This window comes from Salmo salar, chromosome 15 (assembly GCF_965601325.2).
Source record: "Salmo salar chromosome 15, fSalSal1, whole genome shotgun sequence".
NCBI lineage: Eukaryota > Metazoa > Chordata > Actinopteri > Salmoniformes > Salmonidae > Salmo > Salmo salar.
The window spans coordinates 104,054,080-104,067,626 of record NC_138305.1 but is presented as its reverse complement, the minus strand read 5'-3'; the positions used below and the strand labels follow the sequence as shown (position 1 = coordinate 104,067,626).

Sequence of the window (13,547 nt, the reverse complement as noted above, 5' to 3'; positions counted from 1 at the left end):
GAAAAGGGACAGATTTTTGTTGTTGATAATCTACATATATTTAAAATTAACTTCACAAATGTCATCCTGAAGATGGTGTGAGACATCTGGTAGACTAAAGACACTCTTAACTAGCGGAGCCAAGACCCACAAATGTTAGACTTACTGGAGCCCTCCAAACTACCAGGAAAACCAAGCAGTTCTAATGCACTATAGAGCTCATTACATTACCCACACTCACAGTGGAGTGCTGACTGGGGAAAATGGCGCTAAATCAGCATATTAACAACTTTGTCCCAGTGCTCTTTTTTAATCAATTATGCATGGCAAACAAATTGGATTTGCAAGTCATAAACGTAGACTCTTTATACAACTTTTAACCCAATTCACATTTAATTTTTGTTGGTTGGTAACTCAATTAAATATCAATTAGAACTGAAATTTCACCTGACATCTCTGCCCAGTAATCAGTGGCGGGGAAAAGTACCCACTTTTCATACTTGAGTAAAAGTAATGATAACTTACAAAATGACTCAAGTAAAAGTGAAAGACACCCAGTAAAATACTACTTGAGTAAAAGTCTAAAAGTATTTGGTATTAAGTGTACTTAAGTATCTAAAGTAAAAGTATCATTTCAAATTCCTTATATTAAGCAAACCAGAAGGAACAATTTTCCTGTTTTTATTTACGGATAGTCAGGAGCACACTCCAACACTCAGACATCATTTACAAACAAATCGTTTGTGGTTTAGTGAGACTGCCAGATCAGAGACAGTAGGGATGACCAGGGATGTTCTCTGTTTAGTGAGTCCACCAGATCAGAGACAGTAGGGATGACCAGGGATGTTCTCTGTTTAGTGAGTCCACCAGATCAGAGACAGTAGGGATGACCAGGGATGTTTTCTGTTTAGTGAGTCCACCAGATCAGAGACAGTAGGGATGACCAGGGATGTTCTCTGTTTAGTGAGTCCACCAGATCAGAGACAGTAGGGATGACCAGGGATGTTCTCTGTTTAGTGAGTCCGCCAGATCAGAGACAGTAGGGATGACCAGGGATGTTCTCTGTTTAGTGAGTCCGCCAGATCAGAGACAGTAGGGATGACCAGGGATGTTCTCTGTTTAGTGAGTCCACCAGATCAGAGACAGTAGGGATGACCAGGGATGTTCTCTGTTTAGTGAGTCCGCCAGATCAGAGGCCGTATGGATTCCTAGTGATGTTCTCTTAATAAGTGTGTGAATTGGACCATTTTCCTGTCCTGCTAAGCATTCAAAATGTCACGAGTACTTTTGGGTGTCAGGGAAAATGAGTCAAAAGTACATTTATTTAGGAATTTAGTGAGGCAAAAGTAAAAGTTGACAAATATAAATAGTAAAGTACAGATACCCCCAAAAACTACTTAAGTAGTAGTTTAAAGTATTTTTACTTAAGAACTTTATACCACTGTCCATTTGATAAGGTTTGATGGGTATACAGCCATATACTGATTACCACAGCAGTACTCTACCTTTGACCCTAACTACAGTATAAAATTGATCGAACTATAACAGTACCCTCTATCCCTGACCCTAACTACAGTATAAAAGTGCTATCCCTGACCATAAGTGTTCTAACTTCAAAACGGCAATATGTCCCGCTGCCTTTGAACCATAAAGGTTGACTAAAATTGAAACTAAAACAAAATTAAAAAGAAACAAAAAAGTAAAAACTTAACTTCAAGTCACAAGACTCTTCAAGCTTAAACGGATACCCGAACCAACACAGCACCACTCACATCTAGAAATAAACTGTTAAACTAAAATTAACTTTGCTCATCTGACATGTTTCTGTGTTTCTTTGTATTGTAGGCCTTGAATGATGTCCTCATCCAATTCTCTTACTTTGTCTAAAATGTAAACTAAAATAGAACATCTCTGATTGAAAGACAACCTGCTGTAAAATGTATACTGAAACTGGCATGAATTAACGTCAAATTAAATAATAAATTAACCCATAGAGACAGCGGGGGGCGCTGTTTCGCTCCCTCGGATGCTTTCTCCGGTTAGATACATTCAGCCTCTTGCGAATAGAAGGACAATTATGAACCACAGAGAAATGATAGAAATGATTTAATGTTGTCCTTTTTTTCTTGGTACATTTTTTGGCATCTAGGAATACACACCATTGCAATTAAGTAACTCACTGTGTGTGTTACATTCCCCAACGAGAGTAACTAAGAAATGAACCGTGGACAACCAAAACCTGAAGTTTTAAAATGGGTTCTGAAAAGCAAACATGGTGGCCAAGCAAACTCGAGTAGGGTGTTAATACATACAGACCATAGATGCCCACTAGATTTGCCTGATAACAGACAAATTACAAGAAAATAACCCACACCAACTTAGGTTAGGGAATGAAAATAAACATGGAGCAAACCAAACAGGGAGACACAAGATAAATGGTTTTGTTTAACAACTTAGAACTAAACAGTGGTGTTGCTTTTCCAGCATCTCTCATGCTAACCAGAGCACTGGGCCAGCCACTCTTAAATATCACCCCTGCCAGCAAAGGTGAAACTAACATCTGACTAACAAGACAACAGGTGCAACACATCCTGACCAATGAGAATGATTCCTATCAAGGCTGGCCACACCCAAACTGTCCAACCTCAAATGAAAATCAAGCAAGAAAATCAAGCAAAACCCCAATGCCTATAACACTGTGAATGTTTTAAATTAAAATTGTCAAAAAGTAACAAAAATTGCTTCTTAGCAAAGAACAATTTCTCAAGCAAGAATTTTGCTAGGACTGTCTGAGAGTGGTCTGAGTGGGTAACCTAGCTGTTATTGGTCTATTAACTAATTTACCACCTGGTGATGTCACCAGGCATGCCAAAACTACATCCCACCAAAACAGCTCTTACATTAAAAGGGCATTATCGTCATTTTCACAATTTCACATTATTATTGACATCATACATTACTAACGTCCTGTTATTGTAATGGTGAGAGGTTAGCATATCTTGGGGCGTCTAACTTTCTCACTCATCATTATTCACGATTCATTCAGGATTATCCGTAATCATGGAAGAATCCACATTAAAGGGGAATGGAAACACTTCAGGAAGTAAATCCAAGCAGAGAGATGTACTCAAACCACTAATACTAAACATGTTCATTGAACATAAAAACATCTCTATATTTAGTCATTTGATCAGCGACAAGGTTCATTTTAGCTATTGCCATAGTAACAACTGACGCCAGTGCGTCACTGGCAGGAATCATTCATTGTCTGTGGTAAATGATTTTTTGCGTTGAGAGTGAATGGAAGAGAGTCAGGTTAGGTGCAGACAACTAAGATGGCAAAAACAATTCAAACATGAACTGTATGGCGTCCTAAATCCTAGTGTTTCCATTCCCCTTTAATGTAAAGGTGTTTAGAAACATTTCATTCTTATATACAATAAAAGTAACTTCAAAATGACACAATACATTATTTACCATTTATTTCTACTGGGCACAAAATAATCTGAAACACAACCAAAACAAACAAGCTTGTTGTAGTCATTGTGTGCTATGAATATGGGACCAAATACTTTACTGTATACTTTTTATACACATACAGCACCAGTCAAGTTTGGACACACCTACTCATTCCAGGGTTTTTCTGTATTTTTACTATTTTCTACATTGTAGAATAATAGTGAAGACATTAACACTTTGAAATAACACACATGGAATCATGTAGTAACCAAAAAGTACAAATACATTTTATATTTGAGATTCTTCAAAGTAGCCACCCTTTGCCTTGATGGCAGCTTTGCACACTCTTGGCATTCACTGTATTCAACAGTCCACTCCAGATAAGTACACTTAATAGTCAAAATGCAGGTGCAAATGCATTGCAGTTCATAAGTACTGGATTCATGTAATCTCCTGCCTATACTGTATCTGCATGCTCCAGTTTTACAGCCTTCTGGGTATCTGCATGCTCCAGTTTTACAGCCTTCTGGGTATCTGCATGCATTCATGGCACTTCATCAGAGTTTAGTGGATGCTGACTGTCAATCACTTACAACATTACCAGGCACATTCTCTGCTGTTTTCACTCTGGACTGTCTATCAGTTACAACATTACCAGGCACATTCTCTGCTGTTTTCACTCTGGACTGTCAATCAGTTACAACATTACCAGGCGCATTCTCTGCTGTTTTCACTCTGGACTGTCAATCAGTTACAACATTACCAGGCACATTCTCTGCTGTTTTCACTCTGGACTGTCAATCACTTACAACATTACCAGGCACATTCTCTGCTGTTTTCACTCTGGACTGTCTATCAGTTACAACATTACCAGGCACATTCTCTGCTGTTTTCACTCTGGACTGTCAATCAGTTACAACATTACCAGGCACATTCTCTGCTGTTTTCACTCTGGACTGTCTATCAGTTACAACATTACCAGGCACATTCTCTGCTGTTTTCACTCTGGACTGTCAATCAGTTACAACATTACCAGGCACATTCTCTGCTGTTTTCACTCTGGACTGTCAATCAGTTACAACATTACCAGGCACATTCTCTGCTGTTTTCACTCTGGACTGTCAATCAGTTACAACATTACCAGGCACAGTCTCTGCTGTTTTCACTCTGGACTGTCAATCAGTTACAACATTACCAGGCACATTCTCTGCTGTTTTCACTCTGGACTGTCAATCAGTTACAACATTACCAGGCACATTCTCTGCTGTTTTCACTCTGGACTGTCTATCAGTTACAACATCACCAGGCACATTCTCTGCTGTTTTCACTCTGGACTGTCTATCAGTTACAACATTACCAGGCACATTCTCTGCTGTTTTCACTCTGGACTGTCTATCAGTTACAACATTACCAGGCACATTCTCTGCTGTTTTCACTCTGGACTGTCAATCAGTTACAACATTACCAGGCACATTCTCTGCTGTTTTCACTCTGGACTGTCAATCACTTACAACATTACCAGGCACATTCTCTGCTGTTTTCACTCTGGAAAACAAGAAGCAAACAAGTCAATCATTTAGTTGGTAATATTATAAAGTACCAGTATTTAAATATTCTTTCCATGACCAAAATTAAAACACAAAGCAGACCAAACTCTTTGGTACATTAAAAACCTCCTGTATGTAAAATATTGTCTGCTATACTTGTAATATAAATACATGTGACTGCATGACAACATAATGATGTTTGTTTCCAACATTAGGGCTGTTTTCCTAACAAAGTTAAATCAGCTTCGTGTTTTGTTTCCTTGTCACAATACTAACGAGCATCACAATACTGTTATAGTCCCATCCCTAGTATAAAGTCATCTGCATTACTCAGTTATTACTACGATAGTCTGAAATATTGTATCTAAATGGATGACGTACAGGGAGTTACTGGTGACTTGTAGAGGTCCCGTTTCTTGTAGAGGTCCCGTTTCTTGCTGAGGTCCCGTTTCTTGCTGAGGTCCCGTTTCTTGCTGAGGTCCCGTTTCTTGCACAGGAACCTATGATGTATTACACAAGTTAGGATCGCTATAGCAACTAAAGCAGACTAAATGACAATAATATTGGATTCTTTATCCATACAATTAACAGAATTGTTCACTCACTACAAATCATTTTTCAGGAAAAACTAACTTTGACAATGGATTTTATTTCATAACAATGTTATTAGAGGGTTTATATTAAAACTTCAAATTACTAGGATTTGGATTTCAAAACATTTTAAACAATAGAAAAGTTAAATAGAATAACTTACCTCACAGAATTCATGCAGCTCTGAAAGTTCAGTAAAAAGAGTCATATTAATAGAAGCAAAACAAACTAGTTAACATGGTGAGGAAGGTTGATGTAAAATAAATATAGACTGACCTTTCTTACGTTTAGCTGAAAACACAACAAGAGTAATCAGATTAGTAGGGTAAAGACAACTCACCATTAACTGCATGTTTATGTATTACAATAGCAAGTTACATGACAATTACATGCCTTTAAAGAAGTGACTCATTTAATAGAGAAATAAAGTTAAATAAACAAAGGACCAACCTCTTGCCAGGTAGAAACAAAACAGTACAGCTACTAATAATAATAATAATAATAATAATATTGGAGCTATTAGAGTGACATGACTCCTTGGTGGCACTTTGTTCCAAATAACATCTTGACTAGAATTTCCATCTTCAGTCTTCACGCGTCTCATTGCTGCACAACTGCAGAGTAAGCAACACATAAACACTTATTTAATTATGCAGGTCAACTACAGCATATTGTAATGGTAAGTTTTATATGGGTTAATGGTAAATCCATTTCAATTCAATTACTTTTTGACAGCATTCCATTAGATTTAAGCAAGACTTTCCATACATATTTGCCTATAGAAGAAGTGGTAATAAAGTAACTTTTTGGATCTGAATGACAAAACATTCAGGAGATGAAGGTGCTCAAATTTGACCCATTTTGCAAAGCCCACCATACCATGAGACATCCATGTCTTCATCACTGGAAAAGATAAACGCTTGAGTTTAATCATTTCTTGAAAAGAAAGTTGTGATACCTTTCATGCCTCGTTTTCCCCCCAAAAATGATAAAATTGTTTGAAACCCCTGTTTGTAAGCTTTTAAATTATATCAATCTCAATCATTTATCTTTTCCAGTGATGAAGACATGGATGTCTCATGGTATGGTTGTAAGTATCGACGCTGGTAGAGATGAGAAGCAGGTACAGAGAGACGGAGAGAACGGAGAGAACATTTAATTATCAACGGACATGGAATGGAACAGGACAGAACAGTGTCTGGACAAGAACGCAAAACGACATTAATGCAGACACAGGGAACAAACGGGGAAGCAGACAGTTATAGACGGGGAAATCAACAAAGGGAAGGAGTCCAGGTGGGTCCAATGAGCGCTGCTGCGCGTAATGATGGTGACAGTTGTGCGTAATGAAGGGCAGCCTGGCGCCATCGAGAACCAGAAAGGGAGAGCGGGAGCAGGCGTGACAATGGTGGGGTATGCAAAATAGGTGAAATAGGTCAACACCTTTTATCTCTTGAAAGTTTTGGCATTCAGGTCCAAAAAGCCACTTTCTGAGCACTTCTACAATGGGCAAATATGTATGGAAGGTTTTGTTCAAAATGTGTGCTGTCAAAAAGTGAATGAATTCAAATGGATTTACCATTAATCCAGCCTGTAATTATATTGTCAACCATTATCTGGTTGCCAGAACATAATTTATAGATGGCCATCTGAGCATTGATACTGTTTAGTGAAAAATAATATCATCAATGTCACCATTACTTTTAAAGAAAAAAGCAATTCAAGAAACTCTAGAACACAAACGAAGACCTACTCAGTCCAGGCAGTGCAGTTCACACCATGTTGTGAGTAAAATCCATGCTGACACTCCTCACACATGGTATCTGTTGTCTTTGTTCCTATAAGGTGAGAACAAACACTGTTATCATGTTCAAAAGTGAACAATTGTGGTGCTGGAGAAGTAAAAATCACCTGAGGTATGACTCACTTCAAAAAGAAACCAGAGGAGAAAAACACTAAGCTATCTAGAGCCCATGTTATACTCATTTATCAGAATTATAATGTCCTGTACGATATTTAGCCTCTACTTCATACTTACCAGGTGATTTAGTACTCTGGCCCGGTGAACAGTGTGTATGTTCTACTACAAAGTTACACTCAGAGTTGGATGAGTAGCTTCTACAGTAGTATCCATCTAGAACGTCGCAGACTGTGTTACTTGTTGGTTTGCACTCTGTCTGAGTGAACAGGCCCTGTCCTGGAAAATATCAGGGTTGATTCATTTCAGTCAGAGGACTACTTATGAGAAGGCACCTCATACCCTTTTCACACTATTGTGGTGACCTGAAACGTAAGACACTGGCTCAGATATTTTCTATTTTACTTTCCAGTTGGTGGATGCAGAACCAAGCCAGTGCCATACAACTCAGCTCAGCAGTGAAAAGGGTATGATGTGTACTGCTAAAAGGAAAGATGGGAAGGTTTGGAAGAAATGTAAATGTACCTGGGTCACAGGGAGTGCAGGGAAAGCACTTGGTTAGACCATTGGCCTCGTTCATGAAGGTCCCTCTGATACAGGGTATGCAAGATGTGCTGGACTCCAATGTACAATCTCTGCGGACCACCAAGCCTAATCATAGAAAATACAATTTATTAAAACTTATTGAGACGTCACATATTTTCTTTAAAAGGTCAGTTTTCCACTTTTTAACATTATATTCACTATCTCCACAACCATACCAGAATGTAGTGAAAAAGATAGAAGAACGGGTCTTAAGAAAACGACACCCTATGATGTCACAGGGGGGTTATAAAATATTTAAACACAAATATGCAGAGAGCTGTGTTCCATGAAACATGCCTCTCATTTACAGCATGAGACTGAAATACTGTATTGTGTGAGATTGTAGGCTACCTCCCCCTTGTTTACTATTAACGCATTTCTCCTACCCGTTGTGTGCAATTGTAAACAAAATCGTTTTTAAAGATGAAGCATTCATTTACATTACCTTTATTACACATTGGGCAGCACTGACCATCACTAGTTTTATATTCTGCTGGACCACAATCCTTTCCAAGTACAAGCACCAAATGAAAACCTGAAACAACATAAAATATGTATATTTTAAGTGGCAGTCTGTAAAGCCATGTCCACATTGGCAGTTTGAAGTGACTCAAATAAAAAAATGTGGCATGTCCAATTATAATGTTATTTTTCCTGCAGTCTAAACAGCCAAAAAGCACATGGTATCAGATATTTCAAGACACATTTCAAACCACCTTCGTAGGTGGTTTGAAGTCAGATACAAATCTGTGACTTGTGGCTGAACGTTCAAATCTGATTTATTTCAAGTCGTTTTTAGACTGTAATTTTGGCATATCTTGTTGCTTGCTAGCTACTCGGACAGTTTGACAAGAACATGTGGTAGCTAATTAGCTTTTTAATTGGGCTCCCAAGTGGCACAGCGGTCTAAGGCACTGCAGCTCAGTGGTAGAGGCGTCACTACAGACACCCTGGTTCGAATCCAGGCTGTATCACACCCGGCCGTGATTGGGAGTCCCATAGGGCGACGCAGAATTGGCCCAGCGTCGTCTGGGTTTGGCTGGTGTAGGCCGTCATTGTAAATAGGAATTTGTTCTTAACTGACTTGCCTAGTTAAATAAAGGTTAAAAAAAGTGTGAATGTGCAAGAAAGCTAAACAGGTACCTAGCTAGCTAGTTTTGGCTAGCCAAAGAGGACTAATTTTGAAAGTTGGATCATCTTGTCCTTTGAGGCTTTAAAAGTGTTTTTACACTATGATTTTCAACATTCAAAGCAACTGGGAAACTTCCATGACGACGCATTGTTGTCACCTTAGGTTGTTACATAACTTCTGAGTGATGGGAAGCAGGAGCACCACTACCAATCAGACTACACCACTACCCACACCATAGAAATAAGAATGAATAGAACAGACTGAAGCTCTAACCCTGGCAATTGACTGGTAAACTCATGGGTACACTTGCAATGGCTGCCTGATATTGTAATGTAATAATTTTCATAACATTTTGGAACGTTTTATCAACTGATGCTGGATTGCCATGGTAATGTAGATCGTTAATTCAAATAATGCTAACTGATGTGGCTCATGCAATGGCATTTATTTCTTTGCAAAATGGCTGCCATTCCACCCCTTAGTCCATCATTGACTTGAATGGAAACGCTCTTTCTATTCGTTCTTATTTCTATGGCGCACACGCCTGTCATTACTATGATAAATAGCAAAGCCAACACACATACAGTTTTTAAAACAGAAAAGCCTCTGATGATACCACTGGGTGTTACTCAGTGGCTGGGGGGCAGCACTCAGGCTGTGGAAGTTGGGTTGGGGACTTAGTCTCTGAGTGGATAAAAAAACACGGGTCACCAGGTGCACAGAGCTTGTTTCAGGTTACCAGGTGCACAAGGAGGCCTCCATCAAGGTGGGGGCCACTCCGAGTCCAAGCAGGGGCGAACGGGGATGGGGGCAGCACTCAGGCCATGGTTGTTGGAGTGGGGACTTCGTCTGTGAGCAGAAAAAAAACAGGCGGTCACCAGGTGCACAGAGCCTGTTTCGGTTTACTGGGTGCACAAAGCCTGTTACGGGTCACCAGGTGCACATGGTTCCTGACAGCGGGACTATAGACGTTTTAGTAATTCCAGGGAGTAAGCTATACTCTAAGGCTAAGGGAGAGGGGTGTTGACTGGGTAAGGAGAGTAGGTGTGGAGGCCTGGAGGTCTATAGTTCCAGGGAGTAAGCTGTACATTCTCAGGCCAAGGGAGAGGGCAGACAGGCGGGCAGGGAGTATAGGCCTAGAGGCCAGGAGTCAGAGGTCACCAGGTCAATGGGGGCCTGCCTGGAGGTCAGGAAGGCCCCAGGGAGAAGGCCCAAGTGAATAGGTGTGTGAGTGACTGTCCTTCAGGGGAGCAGAGAAGGCAAATTAAATGTAAAATCGTGTGAGATGAAAATGGACAAACTAAAGGGTTTGCAATGTGTAGACCCACTGAGTGTACATTCTGAACCTTGTTTGAAGTCAGTAGGTCACATGACCAAGGAGCTATTGAAATTAGAAACATTGAAAATTAATGTAAAATTGCATGAGATAAAAATGGACAAACTAAAGGGTGTGCAATATAGAAGGGTAGTCAGTGGACATTCTGAACCCAGTTTGAGGTCAGTAAGTCACATGACCAAGGAGCTATTGAAATTAGAAACATTGAAAATTCATGTAAAAATGTGTTGCGATGAAAATTGACAAACTAAAGAGTGTGCAATGTGTAGGGCCACTGAGTGTACATTCTGAACCTTGTTTGAAGTCAGTAGGTCACATGACCAAAGAGCCATTGAAATTCTAACATTTAAATCAATAATTTTAAATCGTGCAAGATGTAAATCGACAAAAGAAAGGTGTGTGCAATGTGTGACTATGCCAATGGGTTAGCTAGAACCAGTTTTTAACGTTTTAGGAGTAATTGAAATATGAAAAATTAGATTTGTCACTATGTTGACGGTCCCTAACTGCTGTTGGTGGACATAATTAAAACTACAGGCGAATATTAGTTGAATATCCAACCTGAAACTGACTTTACCTCGGTCACTTGTGTAGTTGGAAGCTCCGTTATCTATTTCGGGTCGGAAACGTCAGGTGAGTACGCTAGACTAATTTCCAAGTAACTCTGAATACAAGGCAATCATAAAAATGCAACATTTGGGATTTTGGTAGTAATTTTATGGCTCTGTCATTATAAGCTTGAAACTTCTGAATGTGCGCACGACTTCCAAGGCTCCACCCCAACCTTATTTTAATCTAATCAATCTAGTTTAGATAATATAAAAATATTGTGGTAGCTATACATGCCGACCATTTTTAGGGTTAACTTGATGCTGCTAGGCAAGTAAGGATTCAACACCGATGAAAGCATCATCTTTGCATTCAACATATTTGGCAACATGCATGCACATGGTTGTGGTGGTTGCGAAGTCAGTAGCTAATACTGTAGTACAGTAGCTTGCTGATCCCATTTTGGGGGGTAGCTAGAATCGGCAATTTGATAGTTGGACTAACATTACTTGATTTTCATTAGGACAGTAACGTTAGCTAAAATAGCCGGTTAGCTAGATACAGTTCGCTAATTTACCAAGGAGGATACTGTTGTTAGGGTTGAACTGGCTATTTGTTTGCATAACCTATATAATATACCGGGGAAGCTATGCTACAATATTAAGTATATAAACTACGGATAAGTCAACTGCTGAAGACAAGAACTACACCCGGCGACAGGAAGTGCGTCACGAGGCTGGAACCAGCCTGCACGCCGACGTTAGGATGAGCAAGTTTAAACCACGCTCCTCCTCCCTCTGATAGTTCCCGCTCAATGCTGGCCTATCTCTGTCAGAGTATATAAGGGAGAACAAAGGATGTGTCGTTCTCTTTTCTGTCTGCCCTGCGTGGTGTCACAGTGAGACCGTATATATATATACGAACAACATATTTACCATTCAAGTGTTTGCAATAATTAAAGAACAAAGAAAACTTGAGTTACTCTTTGCTAAATAATTTGTTCTAATACCAGATTCGAATTGACGTGACCCGACACTGTTCAGATTGAAGGCATTACATTTTCACATGCTGACTTTGCTAATAACGTTACTCTAGCAGATAGCTAAAGTTTGCTGATTACATATTGGGGGTAGCTAGAATCGCCAACTTCATAGTTGGACTAACGTTATTTGATTCTCATTAGGACAGTAGTTAAGGACTTAGCTAGATACAGTTCGTTAACTTACCAAGGAGGAAATACTGTTCAGACGGAAGGTGTACGTTAGATTAAACTTTACAGATTATAAAAAAAAATAAGTGTTATGTTATACAACATGCTTTTAAACTTATTTTTGTATTATATGTAACGTTTGTTCTAAGTGTTTAAATACTAATGTTATACAACATATGCTTTTGAATACTTATTTTGTAATTATCTGTAATGTTGTTTTTCTAACTAATTCGTTATCTCTAGTTACCAGTCAAAATTATTCAACCTGGCCTCAGAGAATTTCGTATTATTCTGTACGTAAAAACGATTCACTCAATTTAGTATGATATGTTACATTTCATATGGTATTTATTAATTTGTGGATGTCCATCACCCATTTTGTAAATGTTACGAAATAGAATTCGTATTATGTTATGAATTTGAAAAACGTACAATATGTGACGAATTTTTAAAATCACTATATGTAGTGGAGGCTATACGCAGGTATACACTGTATACCTACTTTTCTTTTCAGTGGTCATTGCGTATACTCACTACATAATCTCCACTGATGCGTATCAAAGTAGTGGAGTGGAGGTATATGACTTTTAAATTATGTAGCACAATCGATAAATCATGCACAAAGTAGCCTACACTACCGCAAAGCATGTGAAATATATTCACAAATATATTCACATACGTCACATATGTCTTTGGTAGCCGGTAGGGTAGATAGGAAAAACGTTTCAACTTGTGATATCTACCAGTGAATGTAAGGCAACAATGGTATTGAAAAAGTTTGGTCTGACGTCTTGGTTAGTTATTTTTATTTAACTAGGCAAGTCAGTTAAGAACCCTCTTACAGCTCCTTAAGGATAGGGGGCAGTATTGACAATTTCGGAAAAGATATGTGCCCATATTAAACTGCCTCCTACTCAAACTCAGAAGCTAGGATATGCATATTATTAGTAGATTTGGATAGAAAACACTCTGAAGTTTCTAAAACCGTTTGAATAGTGTCTGTGAGTATAATAGAACTCATATGGCAAGCAAAAACCTGAGAGAAATCCTACCAGGAAGTGGAAATCTGGACGCATGGGCTCTCTTCAAGTCGTTTCCTATTGAATACACAGTGACATAGTAATAATTGTGCACTTCCTACGGCCTCCACTAGATGTCGACAGTCTTTACAAAGTTGTTTGAAGCTTCTACGATGAACAGAGCCCGAATGACAAGGAGGGGAAGTTGTTGAGGCAGGGGGT

At 39.0% G+C, this 13,547-nt stretch overlaps 1 protein-coding gene across 1 annotated transcript; it reads right to left on the bottom strand.

The window, feature by feature from the left end:
- Nucleotides 1-3,446: 3,446 nt before the first annotated feature.
- On the bottom strand, nt 3,447-8,612 carry LOC106572809 (tumor necrosis factor receptor superfamily member 14; the record flags this gene model as incomplete). Its single annotated transcript, XM_045696110.2, has 8 exons — nt 3,447-4,983; nt 5,367-5,485; nt 5,740-5,759; nt 5,853-6,190; nt 7,330-7,414; nt 7,615-7,773; nt 8,020-8,145; nt 8,525-8,612. Coding segments are annotated over 5 exons (660 nt in total), but the record flags the coding sequence as incomplete, so codon positions are not given.
- Nucleotides 8,613-13,547: the final 4,935 nt, after the last annotated feature.